General features: G+C 41.8%; 2 protein-coding genes across 2 annotated transcripts; both read left to right on the top strand.

Moving 5' to 3' along the window:
• Positions 1-5,159: 5,159 nt before the first annotated feature.
• On the top strand, positions 5,160-21,195 carry enc1.S (ectodermal-neural cortex 1 (with BTB domain) S homeolog). Its single transcript, XM_018244426.2, has 3 exons — positions 5,160-5,494; positions 15,999-17,795; positions 20,528-21,195. The coding sequence occupies exon 2, from the start codon at positions 16,009-16,011 to the stop codon at positions 17,776-17,778; it is 1,770 nt and encodes a 589-aa protein (XP_018099915.1). The 5' UTR covers positions 5,160-5,494; positions 15,999-16,008; the 3' UTR covers positions 17,779-17,795; positions 20,528-21,195.
• LOC121399512 (ectoderm-neural cortex protein 1-like) lies at positions 12,486-15,978 on the top strand. Its single transcript, XM_041580501.1, has one exon. It carries the CDS (start codon positions 12,944-12,946, stop codon positions 13,712-13,714), a length of 771 nt encoding a protein of 256 aa, XP_041436435.1. The 5' UTR covers positions 12,486-12,943; the 3' UTR covers positions 13,715-15,978.
• Positions 21,196-23,171: the final 1,976 nt, after the last annotated feature.

The following is a 23,171-nucleotide window of genomic DNA, read 5'->3' as shown; positions in this document are numbered from 1 at the left end:
AGAGGCATGCAAATATTTGACACCATCATTGATATTAACAAATTTATTCGTAAACTTACCCTTATGAGACATTTTGAATCTCAGCCCCATGAGACGGACATGGCAGTAGACATGGATGGTAGTCATGAAGCCACAGATTCACATAGTGAACATGACTCTAATATCACTGAATCTGAGGAAGGGTGTCCTTTATCTTCTATGTATGATGTATCTATGTTTACTTTTGAGGACATATGTGCCATCACTATGTTACAAGATTTACAGGAAGAACACTTCAGTGGGGGGGAATTGTTTCAGCCTATTAAACATACAGGTCTCAAGGACAAATCGGATTTTTATCCCATAGAGAGCAGGGGTCCCCATCTAGATCTATTCCAAAAATTGGTTACCGCAGACATATGTAGGTTAAAAACCACTGATCAGAGTGATAGGGCCAAGAATAATCTTAATAAACAGGAACGACAGGCATTGCTTGATTTGGCCGCTAACAAGTCCATAGTCATTAAAAATGCGGACAAGGGGGGCTCGGTGGTAGTATTGGACGCTGACTATTATTTGTCAGAATCCCTACGACAACTACGTGATGACACAACCTATCGTGTTCTGGATCGTGATCCCACTAGGGAATTTCAGAACTTACTTACCAATTTATTGGATTGGGCTAGGTTTCATCACATCATTGATGAGAACGAGTTTACATACTTAAACAGATTGAGTCCCCGCATACCCATTTTTCATTGGCTACCTAAAGTCCATAAGAGCTTAGTGGATGTACGGGGCAGACCAATTGTATCAGGTATTGGTTCTCTCAATGAACCCCTCTCTGAATATGTGGACCGTCTGTTACTACCCATTGTTACCTCATTACCCAGTTATCTGAGAGACAGCACAGACTGTATCAACAAGATACAAGGGATAACTTGGCTTAACACCTTTATTTGGGTTACCTTAGATGTGACCGCGTTATATTCTTCTATTGATCATGATAAGGGGATGTCGGCCATCATGTTTTGGCTTAAGCAATCCCGTCTTTATGGTGACCTGCAGAATGAGTTTTTGATTCAAGCATTGGAATATTTGCTCAATACCAATTACTTCATGTTCAATTCCACTTTTCATCTACAGAAGCGGGGGGCGGCTATGGGGGCGCGGTTTGCACCCTCATATGCCAACCTCTTTATGGGCTTATGGGAACGCATGCATATATATGATGTCAAAAATCCTTTTCGCATGCATATTGTCAAATATTTCAGGTATATTGACGATCTCATCCTGGTGTGGGATGGAGATCCCAGTACCGTGCAGGACTTTGTCGTCTACTGTAATGACACAGGCTGGGGTATCAAATTCACAATGGAGATGGATCCACTATCGATCCCCTACCTGGATATCATTTTTACGGCCAAAAGCAATAACGTATACACTGAGTTATACCGCAAACCCATTACTAGGAACACCCTCCTTCATGCAAACAGTAGTCACCCCAATCATGTGATTAGAGGGATACCCACTGGGCAGTTTCTGCGTCTGAGACGTATTTGTACTACATGGGACTCCTTTAACAAGGAGGCTATGTCCCTCTGGGATCGTTTCCTGGAGAGGGGTTATGCCCAGGTCAATATTAAAAAAGCGTACGATAGAGCTGTAGGTGCGAACCGTGTGGACCTTTTGAATAGCAAACCCAGACGTGCCAGCTCATATACCAAAACGGGACAGCGTACAGCTACCCATGATAGATTTAAATACCCTCGTGTGATTACAACCTTCTCATCTGATACCCCACGCTTCCAGAAAATTATACGTAAATATTGGCGTGTCTTGAAACAAGATCCAGTTTTGAAAAAAACCCTACCTGCCCAACCAGGCTTTATATTTAGAAAAGGCAATAGTCTAGGCTCACAACTGTCGCCTAGTCTATTTGTGGAGTCAAAGGACACTGCCAATTCTAATTGGCTTAGTGTCAAAGGATGCTATAGGTGCGGTAGACCAAGATGTAACTCATGTGGCTTCATGAAACCCTCTAAGGAATTTACCTCCAGGACAGGCACCCGACCTTACAAATTAAATTTTTTTGCAAATTGCGGTTCCAAATTTGTGATTTATCTCATCACATGTAAATGTGGTGTACAATATGTTGGTAAGACTATTAGACCTGTTAGGAAACGAATCTCTGAACATATACGATGTGTTTCCAAAAGCGATAAGAGCTCAGCAGTGGCGAAGCATCTTTTGGAGAAACACGAGGGAAATACATGTATTTCATTCCAAATAATTGATCTAGTGAACCCGGGTGTCAGAAAGGGGGATATGGAAAAACGACTTCTCAAGAGAGAGGCATTTTGGATCTACACTTTAGATACAATCATGCCAAACGGCCTGAACAGAGAGTGGGAAGTCAGCCTCTTTGTAGATTGAACTATAGTATAGCTATTTCCCATGAAGGTGTATCCATATCCTTTTTTCCTCCCCCTATTAATCACTTTCTTCCTCTCTTCCTCTCTCCTTGAGATCGTATTTTGTGTGGAAGTGTATTGCTCATATTATTATAACTCTATACAGTTTTCTTTTATAATTATTATCAATTGTTTATTTACATATTTGATTGTTTTGACAACGTTCTTCCACACCATTACTATCTCTACTAATACTGCTCTATGCCATACTGTACTATACTATATAACAGCACGTACTAGCAATTTTTTGCATATATAGGGTCCTTACTTTTCAAATAATATTTTCAAATGTTTATGAGTTTCTAAAAGTTCAGAATATTCTCTGATTGTAAGGTCTGGTTGTTTATATTCACATTTATTAATTTATATACTTATTCGTTATGAGCGAAAGTAGTGACTGTGATTTTAAGTACTTTTCTTAGTACTTCTATATGTAGCGTTTAACTTTAATTATATGTTTACATCACTTTTATATTACTTATGTTACTTAACATCAGTTCCCTAATTGAACAATAGGGGGGGCAGCTACATATATGGGTATTTGGCAGAAGGCGCATTGGCTTCTTGAGGAAGTGACCAGTTTTGAGTCACGAAACGCGTCGAGCCATGCTCTCACCCTGCCTGCAATCTATTTTTGTTTGCACTATGTTTTTAATGCAACATTTTGAATAAAATTTACATTTTTTAATATTTTCTTGCTTACGGATCCCTTATCTATGGCAGTCTTAGTGCCTTTTCGTTTTGTCTTCTGGAACACCACGTGACTGGAGTGGAATGGCTGCCTAATAGATGCAACAGGATCACCGCTCTACTTTCCCGAGATCGTCCCTTTCGGCGCATTTTCCTTGTATTCTTTCTTTGGGCAAGTGGGCAGAGTATTCATTCTTTGGGCAAGTGGATAGAGTATTCTTTCTTTGGGCAAGTGGGCAGAGTACTCTCTCTTTGGGCAAGTGGGCAGAGTTTTCATTCTTTGGGCAAGTGGATAGAGTATTGTTTCTTTGGACAAGTGGGCAGAGTATTGTTTCTTTGGCAAGTGGGCAAAGTATTGTTTATTTGGGCAAGTGGGCAGAGTATTCATTCTTTGGGCAAGTGGGCAGAGTATTCTTTCTTTGGGCATGTGGGCAGAGTACTCTTTCTTTGGGCAAGTGGGCAGAGTATTCATTTTATGGGCAAGTGGGCAGAGTATTCTTTCTTTGGGCAAGTGGGCAGAGTATTCTTTCTTTGGGCAAGTGGGCAGAGTATTCTTTTTTTGGGCAAGTGGGCAGAGTATTCTTTCTTTGGGCAAGTGGGCAGAGTATTCATTCTTTGGGCAAGTGAGCAGAGTATTCATTTTATGGGCAAGTGGGCAGAGTATTCTTTCTTTGGGCAAGTGGGCAGAGTATTCTTTCTTTGGGCAAGTGGGCAGAGTATTCTTTCTTTGGGCAAGTGGGCAGAGTACTCTTTCTTTGGGCAAGTGGGCAGAGTATTCATTTTATGGGCAAGTGGGCAGAGTATTCTTTCTTTGGGCAAGTGGGCAGAGTATTCTTTCTTTGGGCAAGTGGGCAGAGTATTCTTTCTTTGGGCAAGTGGGCAGAGTATTCATTCTTTGGGCAAGTGGGCAGAGTATTCATTTTATGGGCAAGTGGGCAGAGTATTCTTTCTTTGGGCAAGTCGGCAGAGTATTCTTTCTTTGGGCAAGTGGGCAGAGTATTCTTTCTTTGGGCAAGTGGGCAGAGTACTCTTTCTTTGGGCAAGTGGGCAGAGTATTCATTTTATGGGCAAGTGGGCAGAGTATTCTTTCTTTGGGCAAGTGGGCAGAGTATTCTTTCTTTGGGCAAGTGGGCAGAGTATTCTTTCTTTGGGCAAGTGGGCAGAGTATTCATTCTTTGGGCAAGTGGCACAGACCTAGCACTAGGTGTCGCTGTTGAGCTGGAGAGTGAGCCGTGTAAGTATCACTAGTGATTGCTAAAGAGCAGGGAGCGCAGACGAAAAGGCTCATTTAGTGAAGACAAAAGCTAAACACCGTTACATTCAGGAGAGTCTGAGTTTCGTTCGTATCAGGCCTCTCTCTCCATCCCCAGGTCCGTTTTAGAGTGAAAGCTCTGTGGCACACGAATTCCCTGGATCTGTGCGTTTTCTGCACAAGGATAATGATGGGGGTCAGTGTTTGGCACATCCCACGTTTCACTTCGTACAGGGCCAACTCGTTATTAGTCAAATAAAGAGAAATCGCCCCAATAATCCTGAGTATATTTATACAGAGAGAAGCGCTGCCATTTGTTTTGGCCTAACCGAATCCTATAGCAATAATCAATCATAAATAATCAATCATAAATAATCAATCACAGGGTTCCACACAGTTCTTCAGCTGAGCTTCAAATGAGCCGCCCGCTATTGGCTGAGCTCACCTATTACCTGTGTGTGGGCAGCTGCAAGTCACGTGCTTATCAATGGACTGTACTAATGAGAGGGGTTGGGGGGCAGGCTGGGAATGAAGCTCTAGAGAAGCAAATGAACGGCTCTGTGTGAGTAATATCGGCATATAGAGCCCAGGCGCAATTATCTTTGCAAGGGATCTTATCTCCATCCCCTCCCCCACCCACATAGTGCAAGTAACACTTACATATTTACATATCCCCGCCCCCTGGGAGCAGAACACAGAGGCCTCAGTGATTTAGTTACGGGAGTGAGGAAGGTTTGTATCCACTGAAGCTCTGCCCCTCCCCCTCCCTCAGCCCCGCCCCGTTCCTCTCTCTCACACCTCCGTGTGAATGAAGCTACTGAGCTGCACTGAGCTACAGACTCTCACACTCAGCGCTGCTCGCTCTCCGTGTGTATGGCAACTCCTCCTCCCGCAGCCCATGTGTCCTCCTGGAGCCTGAGCAAAACCTGCCGACCCTCAGTCTGACATTACAGCGCAGCAGCTGCCTCCCCTCCCTGTGCAGATCCCCGGGTGACCTCACAACAGTTAGGCGATTGTTCCCAGGATCTGCTGCAGCCTGAGACGCTAGCGAGGACTGTCGTGCGCTTCTTCCACTGTGATGCTTCCCAGTGAGCTGGAGGTGAGTCTTGCGCGACTTTGCGCCGTGTTTCTTTCTGATCGGACAGGGGGACAGCTTTCCTAAAGTGCTCTCTCTAGTCTACTCTCCGGGATACACTGTGATACTTGACTGTGATAGCAACTTCCACCTCTGCAAGAAGAAGAAGAAGCCGGGAGCTCTCTAGTTGTAGCAGTGTCCCTTTAATTCCGCACAGCATATTAACTAAACTCTATGTAGCATGGCATATGCCAATAACTAGACTCTATGTAGCATGGCATGTGCTAATAACTAGTCTCTATATAGCATGGCATGTGCTAATATCTAGACTGTGTAGCATGGCATGTGCCAATAACTAGACTCTATGTAGCATGGCATGTGCTAATAACTAGTCTCTTTGTAGCATGGCATGTGCTAATAACTAGACTCTATGTAGCATGGCATGTGCCAATAACTAGACTTTATGTAGCATGTCATGTGCCAATAACTAAACTCTATGTAGCATGGCATGTGCCAATAACTAAACTCTATGTAGCATGGCATGTGCCAATAACTAAACTCTATGTAGCATGGCATGTGCCAATAACTAGACTGTGTAGCATGGCATGTGCTAATAACTAGACTGTGTAGCATGGCATGTGCTAATAACTAGTCTCTATATAGCATGGCATGTGCTAATAACTAGATTCTATGTAGCATGGCATGTGCCAGTTACTAGATTCTATGTAGCATGGCATGTGCCAATAACTAGACTCTGTGTAGCATGGCATGTGCCAGTAACTAGACTCTGTGTAGCATGGCATGTGCCAGTAACTAGACTCCGTGTAGCATGGCATGTGCCAATAACTGGACTCCGTGTAGCATGGCATGTGCCAGTAACAAGAATCTGTGTAGCATGGCATGTGCCAATAACTAGAATCTGTGTAGCATGGCATGTGCCAATATCTAGACTCTGTGTAGCATGGCATGTGCCAGTAACTAGATTCTGTATGGCATGTGCCAATAACTAGACTCTGTGTAGCATGGCATGTGCCAGTAACTAGACTCTGTGTAGCATGGCATGTGCCAATAACTAGACTCTGTGTAGCATGGCATGTGCCAGTAACTAGACTCTGTATGGCATGTGCCAGTAACTAGACTCTGTGTAGCATGGTATGTGCCAATAACTAGACTCCGTGTAGCATGGCATGTGCCAATAACTAGACTCCGTGTAGCATGGCATGTGCCAGTAACTAGACTCTGTATGGCATGTGCCAATAACTAGTCTCCGTGTAGCATGGCATGTGCCATTAACTAGACTCTGTGTAGCATGGCATGTGCCAAAGTTGTGACTGTAGCTGTAATGGGAACCGAATGTGATTGGATGAACTGATCATGCTGGGTATCTGTGTATGCTATATGCACATAGCTTGCATGTTGTGCTGCCCCTGTGGCTGTAATTTTTCTTTAATACTGTGTCTCCTGGTTTCAGTAGAGAAGCAGCAGGAGGGCTGCCGGCTGGGCATCTATTGAGTGATACAATGAGTATCTGCCAGTTATTGCAAAATATAACTTTATTTATACTTCTGTTTCTGTCCCCAAATGGTACCTCTAATGGTTGGCGTCCCTATGCAAGTGCCCTACTCTAAAACCAGCCCTTTCCACATCTGACTCATTTCTTACAACACAGCCGTATTGCTTGAATGGCACTCTCTAACATTGTGTTACTATTACAGCTCTGACTCATTCCCTTCCAAATCACCAGTGCTACACTGTATCCCCAGCTAAATACAGTTTGCATTAAAATCACTGTACAAAGTAGCACAGGGGTAGAGATGTGACTTCTTTCTAATGGCTTTGTTGCTTTAGTATGTGTTTGCTTTGTAAAGTGTCATTTCCCCTGACAGTTTAAGGATTAAGAATCCTTGCCAAGGTTTGATTTGGCTTGTTATACCTGCCCAGGAGATGGATGAAACACTTGGCCCGAGGGGTTAATGATTGTGTTATTCAAGCAGAAAGCGATTCGCAGGGAACAGCCCAATGTGTGAGAGCTCAGTTTTCGAGGTTGGTCACTTCAGAAACATGGGCTTAGCCTCACACGTGCTGCACACGCAGCTGTCATGTTGTGTTAGGATGAACACCGGTACCTCGTTCAGAAGAGTAGCATCTCCGCTAATGCTCCTGGACTAGGCTGAGTATAGGGGTAATTCATTAAATTTGAATCCTGTTGGCTCTTCAGGTTCAGGTTGTTCAATTTGATTTGCTTCACTCTCCATTGACAAGATGCATTTGTGATGTTGGTTGGAATGAATATCAGTAAATGTATGTTTTTGGGTTTTCTATAAAGAATCAGAAGTACCACCTGCAACTGGACTATTTGTGGGTTGTGTATGTGTTAGTATTTTGGCACTCAAGCCCCATACACTTATTGAACTGCGTGTGAGTTGCGATTGAACAATCAGACACTAAAAATTCGGTGGCACTGGTTAGATCAAATAATGAATGACCGCTAAAGTGCTGGCATTTGCATCTGACAGTAGTGGTGAATGGGTGTGAATGCCAATCTGCAAAGTTCTGGGTAACTGTCCAAAAATCCTTTGGCACTCAGTATAAGTGCAACATTAGAGGTCTGTTGTATCATACAGAACCATACGAAGTACTGCAGACATGGTAAAATAGCACAATTGTACTGCCTGAAAAACCCTAGGTCCCTTGCATTCTGGATAACAGGTCCCATACCTGTATTGTGGAATTCTTCCAATTGAAGGAATCACCACCACTTGCCCTGAAACAGGGTGTGTTTGTATTGCTGCCTCTTGCAATACCACTCAGAACATCCGCAGTCTACAACTTATCTTTTCCTATTAATAATGAGGGAAAGCCATACACAGGTCGCCCTGGATTAGTTCTTGCTGTCCTAAAAAAAAACACCTTGGTTTTAATCCACTGTTTCAGGGCAAGTGGTGGTGATTCCTTCAATTGGAAGAATTCCACAATACAGGTATGGGACCTGTTATCCAGAATGCAAGGGACCTAGGGTTTTCTGGATAACGTATCTTTCCGTAATTTGGAACTTCATACCTAAAGTCTACTAGAAAATCATGTAAACATTCACCCAATAGGCTGGTTTTGCTTCCAATAAGGATTGATTTTATCTTAGTTTGGATCAGGTACAAGTTACTGATTTATCAGGAAATCATCTTTAAAAATGTGGATTATTTGTATAAAATGGAGTCTATGGGAGACAACCTTTCCGAAATTCAGAGCCTTCTGGATAACGGGAATTCCAGATAATGAATCCTAAACCTGTAGTAGCATTTGTAGCAACAATCAAAATGCTACATGTGTTGTAACTCCAAGTTTCCAGCAACCTATTGTTTATAGATGATGCTGAACTGCAATGCTCTTGTCCCATAAACAGCTTGGGATGCTGCTGAAATGTGTAGTTTAGTAAAGTCTTTATGGCCACAGGATATTCCATACCAATAGAAATCATATAAATCTTCCTATGTCTCCTTCCTAGCGGGGAAATAATTGTATCTGCACTTATGTGTCTGCTATCCCAGCAATGTTACAGTGTCACCCATCACGGCTGTCTCTGTGCTCTTGTTGCAAGTTGTATCTCTGTAATGATTTGCAAGCACAGTGTCTATTGGTACATGTGTTAGATAATTAAATAAAGGCTTATATTTCAAAAAGCAGCTCAGGACATTCATTGTCTGTGGCTCTCGGCTCTGCCCCTGACAGGTCAGGGAAAATTGCTGGCTGGAAGAAATTGTTCTCTAATAGAGTTATGGATTATGTAATATATGGCAACGCCTATCAGGTGGCAGTATGTTTCTATAACCCTTCTATAGGAATGCCATGGCATGTCCTTTTCATCTGTGTGCATTTTATTTTTAATCACCACTGTCTTAAACTCAGTGAGAACTTGACCTAGATGCTTAATAATAACTATTGAAATTAGGGTTGCGCATAAGGTGACCCTCCTTGACTATTAACCGATCATGATACAATGATTGCATTGCACTGTATGTTCATCGTAGTCTAAGGGCACAGGGTGCAAGTGCAATCTATAATAATGTTTAGTTGAGCAGATTTGAGGCACGCTTTCTAAGTGCTGTAGCTTAATGAATCCTGGCAGCCGGCTAATCTCCAGTACGGGGTATTATGTCATAGCTCTAGTTCATTTAGTGGTGTTGTATCCATAGAACTAGTCTGGACTGTCCTTTTTATGCAGAATACTGCTATTTACACATGTAATCCATTTATATCGTAAATGGATTAAATACCCAAAGTGGTTAACAATAGGTTATAGAGCAATTGACGGATGCGTTGTCTCTCTGGCAGCCAAGGCTGCATAGAGTGTTGTCACTTTGTTCTGGAAGTGTTGGATGAACTTCCTACGTATGTGCTGCACTTTCATGTTCCTACGTATGACTTTATGTGCTGCACTTTCATGTTTCTACGTATGATTTTATGTGCTGCACTTTCATGTTCCTACGTATGACTTTATGTGCTGCACTTTCATGTTTTCCTGTTGTTGTCAATGTGACTGTATTGGCAGGCTGAGGTTTTATTCAGCGAGAGATTTAAGGACCTTCCCCGAACTCTCTCCCTCTCCTGCTGTTGTGGACAGTTCACAGCATGGGCGGTTTTAAAGTGCGGCAGAGCTGTATTTGTAATTCTGAGATTTGTAGTCCAACAACAGCTGTAGACTACAGGTTGGATATTCCTGAATTATACAATTATTTTCTCCCCTCAGATGAGGTCACTGGGGAGCAAGTTCTCCTGCATTGCCACGCCATCTTCTTTAGTCCTGATTCCCAAAATTCTCAATTAGCTATCGTTGTAGCTCTACTTAGGAGACGGCAAGAGTTTCAGACTGGCCAGCTACTGTATCATGTTGGTTACAATGGGTATAATAATTGAGTGCAATATATATTTTTTTAAGTGGGACTTGACTTAAACACAGTTTCCTTTATCTGCTAGTGCTATACAGAAACCACTGGTTATGCATTTTGTATAACCATTTGTCAGCCCAAGTAATCACAGAGAGCCACATAATGCACCACTACCAACGCACTTGACTCTCCATTGCTCATTACATACAGACAAATAGAAGGCATTGCTGCATTCACAAAATATGCATGAGCTGCTGTGCACTTCTGCCATACAGCTCAGAGTAAACCATTCTGCATCATGTGCCCAATAGGGATGGGAAAACTTTGCCTCTACTCAAATAAATGTTTTCTACTGTCAACTGATACAGACAAAGACAACAATATTGCTTTAAAAGCTTGCAGGATAATCCTAATTAACCAGTCATTCATTAAAGGGATTATATGTGCTATAATATTGTGTGGTTGATAGAGATGCACCAAATCCGCAAGTTTAGAATCCAAATGCACACACCAACCCTTGCTTGCATAGGCAAATTAACAAAAATTTCACTTTGATTATGTTTAGTTATCAAATTCTATGTGTGATAATAAAGATTCAGATTTGGTTTGGCCAGCACAAGGCCTAACCAGCCAAATGGTCAACAAGGTATATATCTACATGCATGAGGTTTGACCCATGAGCAAGTGTTTGAGTGATTTTCAAGTCCAAAATAGAAATGTGGCAGATCAAATAGACCAACGCGTGGGGAGAAATTAGTTTAGTCTATCTAGTTGCAATGTCTGTAATTTGGCAAATTCTGAACACACATATTGGTATATTTGTTTACCAGGTTTTCTTGAATAGTGACAGATATGACTGTGACTTGGCAGTGGATGTGATTTACTTAGACTTTGCTAAAGCATTTGATACAGTGCCACACAAAAGGTTACTGGTTAAATTAAGGAATGTTGGCCTGGAACATAGTATTTGTACCTGGATAGCGAACTGGCTAAAAGATAGACTACAAAGAGTGGTGGTAAATGGAACATTTTCTAATTGGACCAGTGTTGTTAGTGGAGTACCGCAGGGCTCTGTACTAGGTCCCTTGCTTTTCAACTTGTTTATTAATGACCTGGAGGTGGGCATTGAAAGTACTGTTTCTATTTTTGCAGATGATACTAAATTGTGCAGAACTATAGGTTCCATGCAGGATGCTGCCACTTTGCAAAGTGATCTGTCTAAACTGGAAAACTGGGCAGCAAACTGGAAAATGAGGTTCAATGTTGATAAATGCAAGGTTATGCACTTTGGCAAAAATAATATAAATGCAAGTTATACACTAAATGGCAATGTGTTGGGAGTTTCCTTAAATGAAAAGGATCTAGGGGTCTTTGTAGATAACACGTTGTCTAATTCTGGGCAGTGTCATTCTGTGGCTACTAAAGCAAATAAAGTTCTGTCTTGCATAAAAAAGGGCATTAACTCAAGGGATGAAAACATAATTATGCCTCTTTATAGGTCCCTGGTAAGGCCTCATCTGGAGTATGCAGTGCAGTTTTGGACTCCAGTCCTTAAGAGGGATATAAATGAGCTGGAGAGAGTGCAGAGACGTGCAACTAAATTGGTTAGAGGGACGGAAGACTTAAATTATGAGGGTAGACTGTCAAGGTTGGGGTTGTTTTCTCTGGAAAAAAGGCGCTTGCGAGGGGACATGATTACACTTTACAAGTACATTAGAGGACATTATAGACAAATGGCAGGGGACCTTTTTACCCATAAAGTGGATCACCGTACCAGAGGCCACCCCTTTAGACTAGAAGAAAAGAACTTTCATTTGAAGCAACGTAGAGGGTTCTTCACAGTCAGGACAGTGAGGTTGTGGAATGCACTGCCGGGTGATGTTGTGATGGCTGATTCAGTTAATGCCTTTAAGAATGGCTTGGATGATTTTTTGGACAGACATAATATTAAAGGCTATTGTGATACTAAACTCTATAGTTAATATAGGTATGGGTATATAGAATTTTAATTAAAAGTAGGGAGGGGTGTGTGTATGGATGCTGGGTTTTCATTTGGAGGGGTTGAACTTGATGGACTTTGTCTTTTTTCAACCCAATTTAACTATGTATGTAACTATGTATGTGACTTCCTTGTGGAATCTGGTCATTCAAGCTGTCAATGAAAGGCTCTATCTGGCCACACGAGCAGCCTAAATGCTGAGTGACCCGCACATTTGCCCACAAGACATTTAATTAAATAACAAAAAAAGCCATAAGCCAGTCTAGGGCAACTGTATTGTGGTGCTTTAAGAGTTGTCATTAAACAGTTAATTATGATGATAAATAACAAAGCATGCATATGAAATATGTCCCCATGGCACTCGCCTAAGGCTGGGCTCAGATGGGTGAATGTCTTGTGAATTTTAGGTCTATGCTGCATTAACATGACTGTCACAATTGCTGGGAATGTTTGTAATAACAAACATGTATTTCCCTATTGGCACTTGCCCAAATGTAAGTCTGTTGAGGCTTTAAGGCAGTGTAATCTAAGAGGAGCTCAACTGAACTGCTACAGACTGTGCGATTAGCTCTGTTACCAGCAATTTATCTCATGGAGAATGTTGCAATGGAAGAGCTTATAATCAAACAGAAGAAAAGTAAAGAGCTGGTAGAAGAAGCTATCCGGTGCAAGTTAAAAATATTACAAAATGATGGTGTAGTCACAAGTTTGTGTGCCAACCCGAGAAAAACCGGCCATGCTTTGTTTCTCTTGGGTGGACAGACTTTCATGTGTGATAAACTATATCTGGTAGATCAAAAGGCTAAAGAAATCATCCCCAAGGCTAACATTCCGAGTCCTCGCAAGGAGTTTAGTGCATGTGCAATTGGTTGCAAAGTGTACATCACTGGTGGCAGGGGTTCAGAGAATGGTGTTTCAAAGGACGTTTGGGTTTATGATACACTCCACGAAGAGTGGTCAAAAGCTGCACCTATGCTAGTGGCACGGTTTGGGCATGGCTCTGCTGAACTGAAGCACTGTTTGTACGTAGTAGGAGGTCACACTGCGGCAACAGGTTGTCTCCCTGCATCTCCATCTGTCTCCTTAAAACAAGTTGAGCAGTATGACCCGGTAACCAACAAATGGACAATGGTTGCTCCACTGAGAGAAGGGGTGAGCAATGCTGCCGTGGTTAGTGCAAAGCTCAAGCTTTTTGCTTTTGGAGGAACTAGTGTAAGCCATGACAAGTTGCCCAAAGTTCAGTGCTATGACCCCTCTGAAAACCGTTGGTCTGTGCCAGCTACTTGCCCTCAGCCATGGCGCTACACAGCTGCTGCAGTACTGGGAACGCAGATATTCATCATGGGGGGTGACACCGAATAACAAAAAAAGCCATAAGCCAGTCTAGGGCAACTGTATTGTGGTGCTTTAAGAGTTGTCATTAAACAGTTAATTATGATGATAAATAACAAAGCATGCATATGAAATATGTCCCCATGGCACTCGCCTAAGGCTGGGCTCGGATGGGTGAATGTCTTGTGAATTTTAGGTCTATGCTGCATTAACATGACTGTCACAATTGCTGGGAATGTTTGTAATAACAAACATGTATTTCCCTATTGGCACTTGCCCAAATGTAAGTCTGTTGAGGCTTTAAGGCAGTGTTGAAGATAGTCCATTTGTTTTTCATCTAACTGACTCGATAGAGCCTAACTGGGATATAGTAAAAGTGATCTCCAGGAGACCCACCTGCTACTCTTCTAAACTAGGCTGTTCCTCACCCAAGCATATGGCATCATACAGGTCAACATGTGTTTGTTTCTTTGTATGTACAAAAGTATATTTTGCTCAAGCCATGTTAGAATTTTCTCTCCCTGCAGTGCTACCAAGCCGAAAGGAACTCGTGACTGAGATATGCTGAGCACTTGTAATTTAGCTGCTTGGCCTTTTGCACTGTTAGTAAAGTACATCTAGTGTTAAATTAGGCGTTGAAAAGTTATCTTGGTAGTGCAACATGAGGAGAGTATATCAGTTTCACTGCTCCTGTACTTCATCTGGGAACCAGTCCGAAGTGTTCCTTACTTATAGATGGCAATGAAGTACAAAGATGACACACATTACTCATGTTTAATTACACATTTAATGGTCTGAAAGGATATCAAGTCCTGTAAGCTGGTCCTTCTACTCACTGTCTTTTAGGTATGGGACCTGTTATCCAGAATATTTGGGACCTTGAGTTTTCCCGGATAAGGGCTCTTTTCATAATTTGGAACTTCATACCTAAAAAAATAATTTAAACATTAAATGAACCCAATAGGATTGTTTTTCTACCAAAATGGATTAATTGGGATACATCTGAAGGTATTGTTTTGTTATTAGAGAGAAAATATGTTTTAAACTTTTGAATTATTTTATTAAAATGGGGTCTATGGGAGATAACCTTCCCATAATTCGGAGCTATCTGGATTAACGGTTTCCGGATTATGGATCCTATACGTGTAATAAACACCTGTTCTTATGGGTTGCACATGGGACCTGGTGTCTGGCACTAATGTAATGAAAGGGTTGCAAGGATATTGGTCTCAACTAGCTCATGCCCCATATCCATGCAATATGACTGAGCTGCTTCTACTTTCTGACCAGTAAAATAATGGTCAAAAACAGTTTTAAGGTACCCAAGCAAAACCAAAAAGCAGATTAATACACCTTAAAAGATTGATTGTGGTTTTATTGTTTTGCAGGCAGTAAGCACTTGTTGGGGGAGAGGTGTAAGACCCGTGCGTATATGCTACCATGTTGTTAGGGACTGTTATTCAGTTGCTCCAACTAAAATTTGGTTGCATTTTTCTCTCTGAGGCTGTTCACACTGAAGCAGTAGCAAATGTGTTATCTTTCCAGGCAACAGTTTACAACCCAACCCCCTACAACAGTGAAGTTACATTGAAACTGCTCCACTTCTGTAGCTTTTTCTCTCTTTTTGGACTGGTCAGTCCAAAAACTTGTGCTACTTTTTCAAAACAACATTGCATGAAAGTTGTAATTGTGAATTAGCATGATCTGTATAGTTCAGGTTGATAGTATATAGCGCTATGCCTTTTTCCCCATTGTTTTCATATGGCACGGCACTACTGGCCTTTATACTAAATGAAACGGGCATATCATTTTCCTATCATATTTCAGGCGTATCAAGTGTAATTCCTGTGGTATTTGTATTTGGCCACATGCAAAGTAGCTAAGGTGAAAGTCAGGGGGATGGTAGGGGTGGCAGACTACTTGAAGGATTTTGCTGAGCCGGGTCTTTTATGTACCGTATCCGAAGAGCCAGATGAACTGGTTTTCCATCACATTATTTATTGAGCAATACGTTTTTGCAAAAAATTCACATGCTTGTTGTAGTAGGAAATGAACTGTTATAGAAAATAAACAGAGGAAAATATAGAACTGTTATGGAATAAACAGTTTTGATTTGTACTGAGGGATCAAACTTCATTTAATTTCTTCTTATTGATAGGCACCCAAGTCAAGTTAACATAGATTGTGGTTTGCTTAATAAGAGGCAGAGTAAATGGTGATGATATTGATTGAATTAACAAATGTCGAATAAATGTATTTTTCATTATTAGCATGGAGGAATGATCAGAAACCTATTCTGTTTTTGTAATTACAGGAGTGATAAAATGTCAGTCGGCATTCATGAAAACCGAAAGTCAAGGGCCAGCACTGGCTCCATCAACATCTACTTGTTCCACAAATCTTCATATGCTGACAGTGTCCTCACGCATTTGAATCTACTGCGGAAGCAATGTCTCTTCACCGATGTCCTGTTGCTGGCAGGAAACCGGTCTTTCCCCTGCCACCGGGCTGTCCTTGCCGCTTGCAGCCGCTACTTTGAGGCTATGTTTAGTGGTGGACTGAAAGAAAGCCAAGCCAACGAGGTGAACTTCCACAGCGCTATTCACCCAGAAGTCCTTGAGCTCCTCTTAGATTATGCCTACTCCTCCAGAGTCATTATTAATGAAGAAAATGCGGAGTCTCTTCTTGAAGCTGGAGATATGCTGGAGTTTCAGGATATCCGAGATGCATGTGCAGAGTTTTTGGAGAATAACCTTCACCCGACCAACTGTCTGGGCATGCTGCTCCTCTCAGATGCCCATCAGTGCACTAAATTGTATGAGTTGTCTTGGAGAATGTGCCTTAACAACTTCCAGACCATCTGCAAAACTGAAGACTTTCTTCAGTTACCTAGAGACTTTGTAGTACAGCTATTATCCAATGAAGAACTGGAAACAGAGGATGAGAGGATGGTTTATGAGTCCGCCATGAACTGGATTCATTATGATCTCAATAAGCGACATTGTTACCTTTCTGAACTGCTACAGACTGTGCGATTAGCTCTGTTACCAGCAATTTATCTCATGGAGAATGTTGCAATGGAAGAGCTTATAATCAAACAGAAGAAAAGTAAAGAGCTGGTAGAAGAAGCTATCCGGTGCAAGTTAAAAATATTACAAAATGATGGTGTAGTCACAAGTTTGTGTGCCAAGCCTAGAAAAACTGGCCATGCTTTGTTTCTCTTGGGTGGACAGACTTTCATGTGTGATAAACTATATCTGGTAGATCAAAAGGCTAAAGAAATCATCCCCAAGGCTGACATTCCGAGTCCTCGCAAGGAGTTTAGTGCATGTGCAATTGGTTGCAAAGTGTACATCACTGGTGGCAGGGGTTCAGAGAATGGTGTTTCAAAGGACGTTTGGGTTTATGATACACTCCATGAAGAGTGGTCAAAAGCTGCACCTATGCTAGTGGCACGGTTTGGGCATGGCTCTGCTGAACTGAAGCACTGTTTGTACGTAGTAGGAGGTCACACTGCCGCAACAGGTTGTCTTCCTGCATCTCCATCTGTCTCCTTAAAACAAGTTGAGCAGTATGACCCGGTAACCAACAAATGGACAATGGTTGCTCCACTGAGAGAAGGGGTGAGCAATGCTGCCGTGGTTAGTGCAAAGCTCAAGCTTTTTGCTTTTGGAGGAACTAGTGTAAGCCATGACAAGTTGCCCAAAGTTCAGTGCTATGACCCCTCTGAAAACCGTTGGTCTGTGCCAGCTACTTGCCCTCAGCCTTGGCGCTACACAGCTGCTGCAGTACTGGGAACACAGATATTCATCATGGGGGGTGACACCGAATTCTCTGCCTGCTCCGCTTACAAATTCAACAGTGAAACTTACCAGTGGACTAAGGCAGGGGATGTGACTGCTAAACGAATGAGCTGTCATGCAGTGGCATCTGGTAATAAACTTTTTGTAGTTGGAGGCTATTTTGGGATCCAGAGATGCAAAACACTGGACTGCTATGACCCCACACTTGATGTATGGAACAGTATCACGACTGTACCTTATTCGCTTATTCCAACGGCATTTGTCAGCACATGGAAACATTTTCCTTCTTAAAGCACTATACTGTCATGGTAAGGATATATATCCATTTGTCATTGTTTTTAATTGTCAAAAACATTCTCTGTAATGGTGCATTTAACTTCATTACTTAAAACCTATCCACTGACATGTGGAATGTAGACAGATTTTGTTTTACAGATTTTGTTTTATAGATTTTCTATTTGTTTGTAAAATGGATTAAGCCCATGATCTATCAATTTGGCAGGTGATCTCGGCATGCGCCCATCATTGCACAGGCTAGAAAATTGGCAAAATCTTAAAACTGCCTGCATTCTGTATACCCCATCTGGAGTTGTTCTGTGTACAGGTATGGGACCTGTTATCCAGAATGCTCGGGACCTGGGGCTTCCCAGATAACAGATCTTTCCATAATTTGGATCTTCATGCCCTAAGTCTACTAGAATGTAAACATTAAATAAACCCAATAGGTTGATTTTGCTTCCAATAAGGATTAATTATATGTTAATGTAAGTACAAGCTACTGTTTTATTATTACAGAGAAAACGGAAATCACTTTTAAAAATGTGGATTATTTGGATAAAATGGAGCCTATGGGAGACAGTCATTCCATAATTCTGAACTTTCTGGATAATGGGTTTCCGGATAACGGATCCTATGCCTGTATAAATAAACTTGTACACACCTTAACTTACCACATGCTAAAAAAAAGTTTTCAAAATTCAAAGCTTCAGCTATTTTCCCATGAAAGTAAATGTTATCAGATGCATCCACAAAACCATAGTTTCTGCCCATTGACAGGACCTATTCTACTCTTAAAAAGGCCTTTGCAGGTGTACATGAAACCCTACAAAATGAATATTTATTGGAGTGTTAAAAGTCATTTGAGGACAGTTGACCCAACTAGCTAGACTGCTTTTGTGGGTAGTGTGACTTGCCCAAGGACAGGTCAAGTGGAGATAAGGTTCTTGAGAACATAGTGTCCCTTTATTTCTATTTGGCTTACAGTTAGGAGCAGCTGCCTCGCTTTCTTCTTTTCTTAGCAAACACTTCATAAGTACAAGTGCTTAAACCAGCTACACTCATTTCCGATTCTTTGTGGATAGTGTAAATAAAAATAGAGGCCCCGTCCTCTTCCTCTTTCAGTTGGTATTTCTGACAGTTGACCTGGGCCACTGACTAAAGTTTCTCTCTAGCGTGACTCTTCTATTAGTCACTTTCTGATGTTTGCTGTGACCTTTTAGTAAACAGGTTGGTTTGTAATGAAACCTACTCCAAAGCCCCAGTACCAACACTGTGTGAAACTGGCACATCTTTACTTTTTCTTTGCTTTTTGACCTTAGGGTAAAGGTGTGGCTATGGGCTTGCGAGGTTAGTGCCAGACCTAGGAATGTAGACTTGAAATCCCTGTTTTACTTCTCTATTAAAGGTGACCTGAAACTTCTGTGTAGTTCTAAAAGCTTCCATCTGAGTAAAGAAATGTAGGTATATTATGTGCTTGTGTGTTTCAGCAGAAAAGTGAGCACTATATTCATTAAATAATTTTCAAAGAATCTAATTTTTTTGGTTGGCAAGTCCTAGTTGGGAATTGCAGAATTCTCTGCCCTATCCCTTGGCAGTGTCATTGCCTGATGGAAATGACCTGTTTAGGGGATCAAGAAATCGTAGTGCACAGATTTTCCTCAAATGGAAAAACAAGTTTGCCCAGTTTGGCACTTAAACATAAATGGCTGAGAAATAATACATTGCTAATGCATTGCTATCCATAAAGCCTAAGCGGTGCCCATCTAATCTGTTTAAGAAAAGTATTCATAGAAAATACCACCATACCAATGAGCGCTGCTGCTCCCTCTTAAATGTAGAAATTCACATATACAAAGGTTCTCTGCAGGAGCTTTTAGGCAAGGGCCACACAACATAGATTCTCTGCAGGTAGAGAATCTGCTGCCCCACTGCTCGCCTTCCCTTTTTCAGGCACTGCGGATTTTGGAGTGAAATTCAAAATATCATGTTTCAAAATCTCCCACGTCTGACTGCATCCAAGCAGAGTTAATGATTTCAGGTGCAGGCAGTGCAACAGAAGAGGATCCATGTTGTGTGGCTCTAGTCTTACTTTTGATTTCATGGCAGTGGCACATGTAGTGATTTGTTTTTTTATCATCTGATCAGTTAGAAGCACTGTAGGGTGGGGTGCACAACAGGACAACAGGTGTCTCATATGCAAGTGCACCTGCAACTGGCATACAAGTGAACGGCAGGCAAATTAAAGTGTTTTGTCCCCAACCATGGATCTAATCACTGCAGGGGAAATGTTCTGGATAGCCCCACGTGCCATTCTCCTAAATATTTATTGCAGGTTCATACATAGAGCTGTGATTTTAACCAATGTAAATGTGGTCTTACCTTGGTAGCAAAATGAACAGCATGTAGCATATTTTGCCAAGAGGCAACATTTAAACATTTACATATTAAATATTACAATAACCTTTGTGTTAATACTAAGTAATTTTGGTGATATCCTTTTAAAAATGCAACCCTCTCTAAATATGAAGAGGTAAGCCTAGGGGAGTTTCTGTTTTCATGTCCAGATGGGATAAGCCTAATCTCAATAAGGACCGTGTAATACAATTGTGGTAACATTTTGTGGCTCTGAGGTTACCCTTGGTATCTATCGTTTGTTGCAAGTTGTCTTTGTGCATGTGAAATGCACATCTGTCTTTACTATTAGGGAGATTAAAGTCTTCTATTGTTTCTTTCCCTAATTTTTTTTTTGTCTTCTCTGCAGACACAGGACCTCAGCTGTGAAGACTGGAGGAGAGCTAATAGACGAAGACAGCAATGACTTTCTTGCTTGAAAGAGCTTGGTTGCATCTTAGTAGAAGGAACTGCTGACCCCTCTGGCATGAATGTTTATTGCCTCCACGGTCATAAAGGAACTTTTCATTTGTAATATTGCCTTGTACGTGCTAAATATCAGTGTTAACCCTGTTGGAGACTGCAAGTAAGGACAGTGTTATGCAACAGCATGCTCTCATTTTCATGGGATTTGTCACCCCCAAACAAGAACTTCTTTGCAAAGCACAGAAGCTTTGGGACCCAAATGAGTCATGTGGGGAAAATAGTCAGCCAATTCCACAAAAACTAATTTCCGGCTATTGGGTATGCTAGCAGGCACCGAACAGCTGAAGTGTCACATTGAGTATGGAATTGGCATCATACAGCTTAATACAAGACTGCTCCAATGGGGCCGTACCTCTGCTTACTGAAGGGGTCTCCTGCTAACATCTACAGGATGGAATAAACTCTTACATTGCATTTTGGAAAAACCGCATCCGGCTCTCCTCAATTGTGGAAGATGAACCTGTGAAGAACTATTGGATGTCTTACTCCCGGAACACAAGCCCATTTTGTTTTCCCTGATAAAACTTGGACTGACTTTCCTTCATTACATTCCATGTTGTCTCTTTATTGTTCAGTGCCGTCTGCATGCCGATATAATGCCTGTAACTGCATTCACAAATAGGAGGCCAGACCCATGTTTGTATATTTGGGTGTAAGCAACCATAAAGGGCACCGATTACCTGTATGCAGAATTTTTATAATAATAATAACTCACAGAGGGATTTTTGCAGTCATGGGGGGGTGGCAACATAGTTGCAGAAACCTTTCTGGTCAGATGGATTAATAGATGCATCCCAGTTATTCTTTTGATAGAGGAATTATATTTTGGTTACATGTTCAGCTTAATGTTGTGGGTCACAGTTATGGATTTGCTATCAATATAGCCGAAAAGGCTCCTGCATGTATCTAAACCCTACAGATGGAGGCATAGCATGTTCCCCGGAAGTGTAGATTCCCAAGAGACAACTTCTGTCTTCCCATGGTCAAAGGGGAAAGTCTTCGCTTATGAGGAAATATATACCTGGCCAAAACAGCAGTCTGTCTTTTTATTTATTCCTCCATCCGGTGTAGTATATATGCACTGCAGGAAGCACACAGTCACCTAACTTCCATGACATAAAAGAATAAAACAAGCACAAAGTCTTATTCCTATAGGAACAGCTTGTTTAGAGCTGTATATTTAATTTGTTCCTACTACACTAGGCTGCACCTACAAACCCATCCTGAATGTCACTATTCACTTCCAGCTGCCTATGACTGAAATGATAAGATCATTCCCATGGCTAATGCCTCTAATCCCCACTGTCATCTCCTGACCAAAACGGAGATACCGTCCATAAGCCAACACCTCACAATGATTTTGTTGGCTAAGGGATGACAGACTGGTGATACTGTGACTGTACACTGCCATTTATACATCTATCGCAAGTGCACTAGGGTAGAACAGCAATGGCAGAACTGTACTTTCTCATGTGTGAGCAGGGTGATACTGAAGCCTTATAATGTAGCCCTGAATACATTTTACAGGGGTCATTGCTAGTTGCCTTGAATTACCCTGGTGGCTCTATGTATAGCAGGGTGTGCATTATGCTGTGCAATATAATCGTTGCTCATACAACATGAAGGATCTTTCCTTGTAGATTAAGGGCAGAGACACACGGTCAGATTCGGGGAGATTAGTCGCCCGGCAACAAATCTCCTCTTTGGGGCAACTAATCTCTCCAAACTGCCTTCCCCTCAGCTAGAATGTAAATCACCGGCAGGATGGCACTCATGAGGAAACTTCGGGCAACTTTGGAAAACAAAGTGCTCCGAGTGACATCCCGCTGGTGATTTACATTCTATCTGAGGGGAAGGCAGTTTGGGGAGATTAGCCGACCCGAAGAAGAGAGTTGTCACTGGGCGACTAATCTCCCCGAATCTGACCTTGTGTCTCTGCCCTTAAAATTTGCTGCACACGGAAGTTCATTCCAATGGCTGTAATATTTGATTTCATGAGATTTCTGTAGGAGGGGCAGCCACTAGTGCTTATGGTCAGCTGATGATGCCAACACGTGGAAATTGTGCTCATCAGATGATTTTTAGCCCCATCAGCCTTTAGGCTCCCAAACCCTGGCATAAACAATCCGTGCATGATTTTGGATCAGTGTAAGCCTTTATTGTCCTGGTATTTGGTAGCAACCTATGCCATTTGTTTGCACTGTGACAGAGGAATTATCTAAGACTGGCATGCAGGAAGTTTCTTGTAGGTGTATTTGAAGCATAAAGTCATATCTTGGCATAGGTATGAATAAACTATAACTCATGCCATCAAGTTAGGAAAAGATCTTGCATGACTGTAGGACCTGCTCTTGAATTACTCACTGGAGTAAAATAAGCTGTGGGGCTCACTTTCCTAGGTCATCAGCCATACAGGTCGTACCTTGCCCTTCTGCATAGAAATAGTTGGCGCATAACGTTCTCGTCTAGTGTGAATGTGCCCTGACCTTCTGAAGTTACAAACTAAATATACCCCATCAGCCATATTT

This window comes from Xenopus laevis, chromosome 1S (assembly GCF_017654675.1).
Source record: "Xenopus laevis strain J_2021 chromosome 1S, Xenopus_laevis_v10.1, whole genome shotgun sequence".
In the NCBI taxonomy this organism is placed as follows: Eukaryota; Metazoa; Chordata; class Amphibia; order Anura; family Pipidae; genus Xenopus; species Xenopus laevis.
The sequence above is the reverse complement of the archived record's forward strand: the minus strand, read 5'-3'. Positions and strand labels throughout refer to the sequence as shown.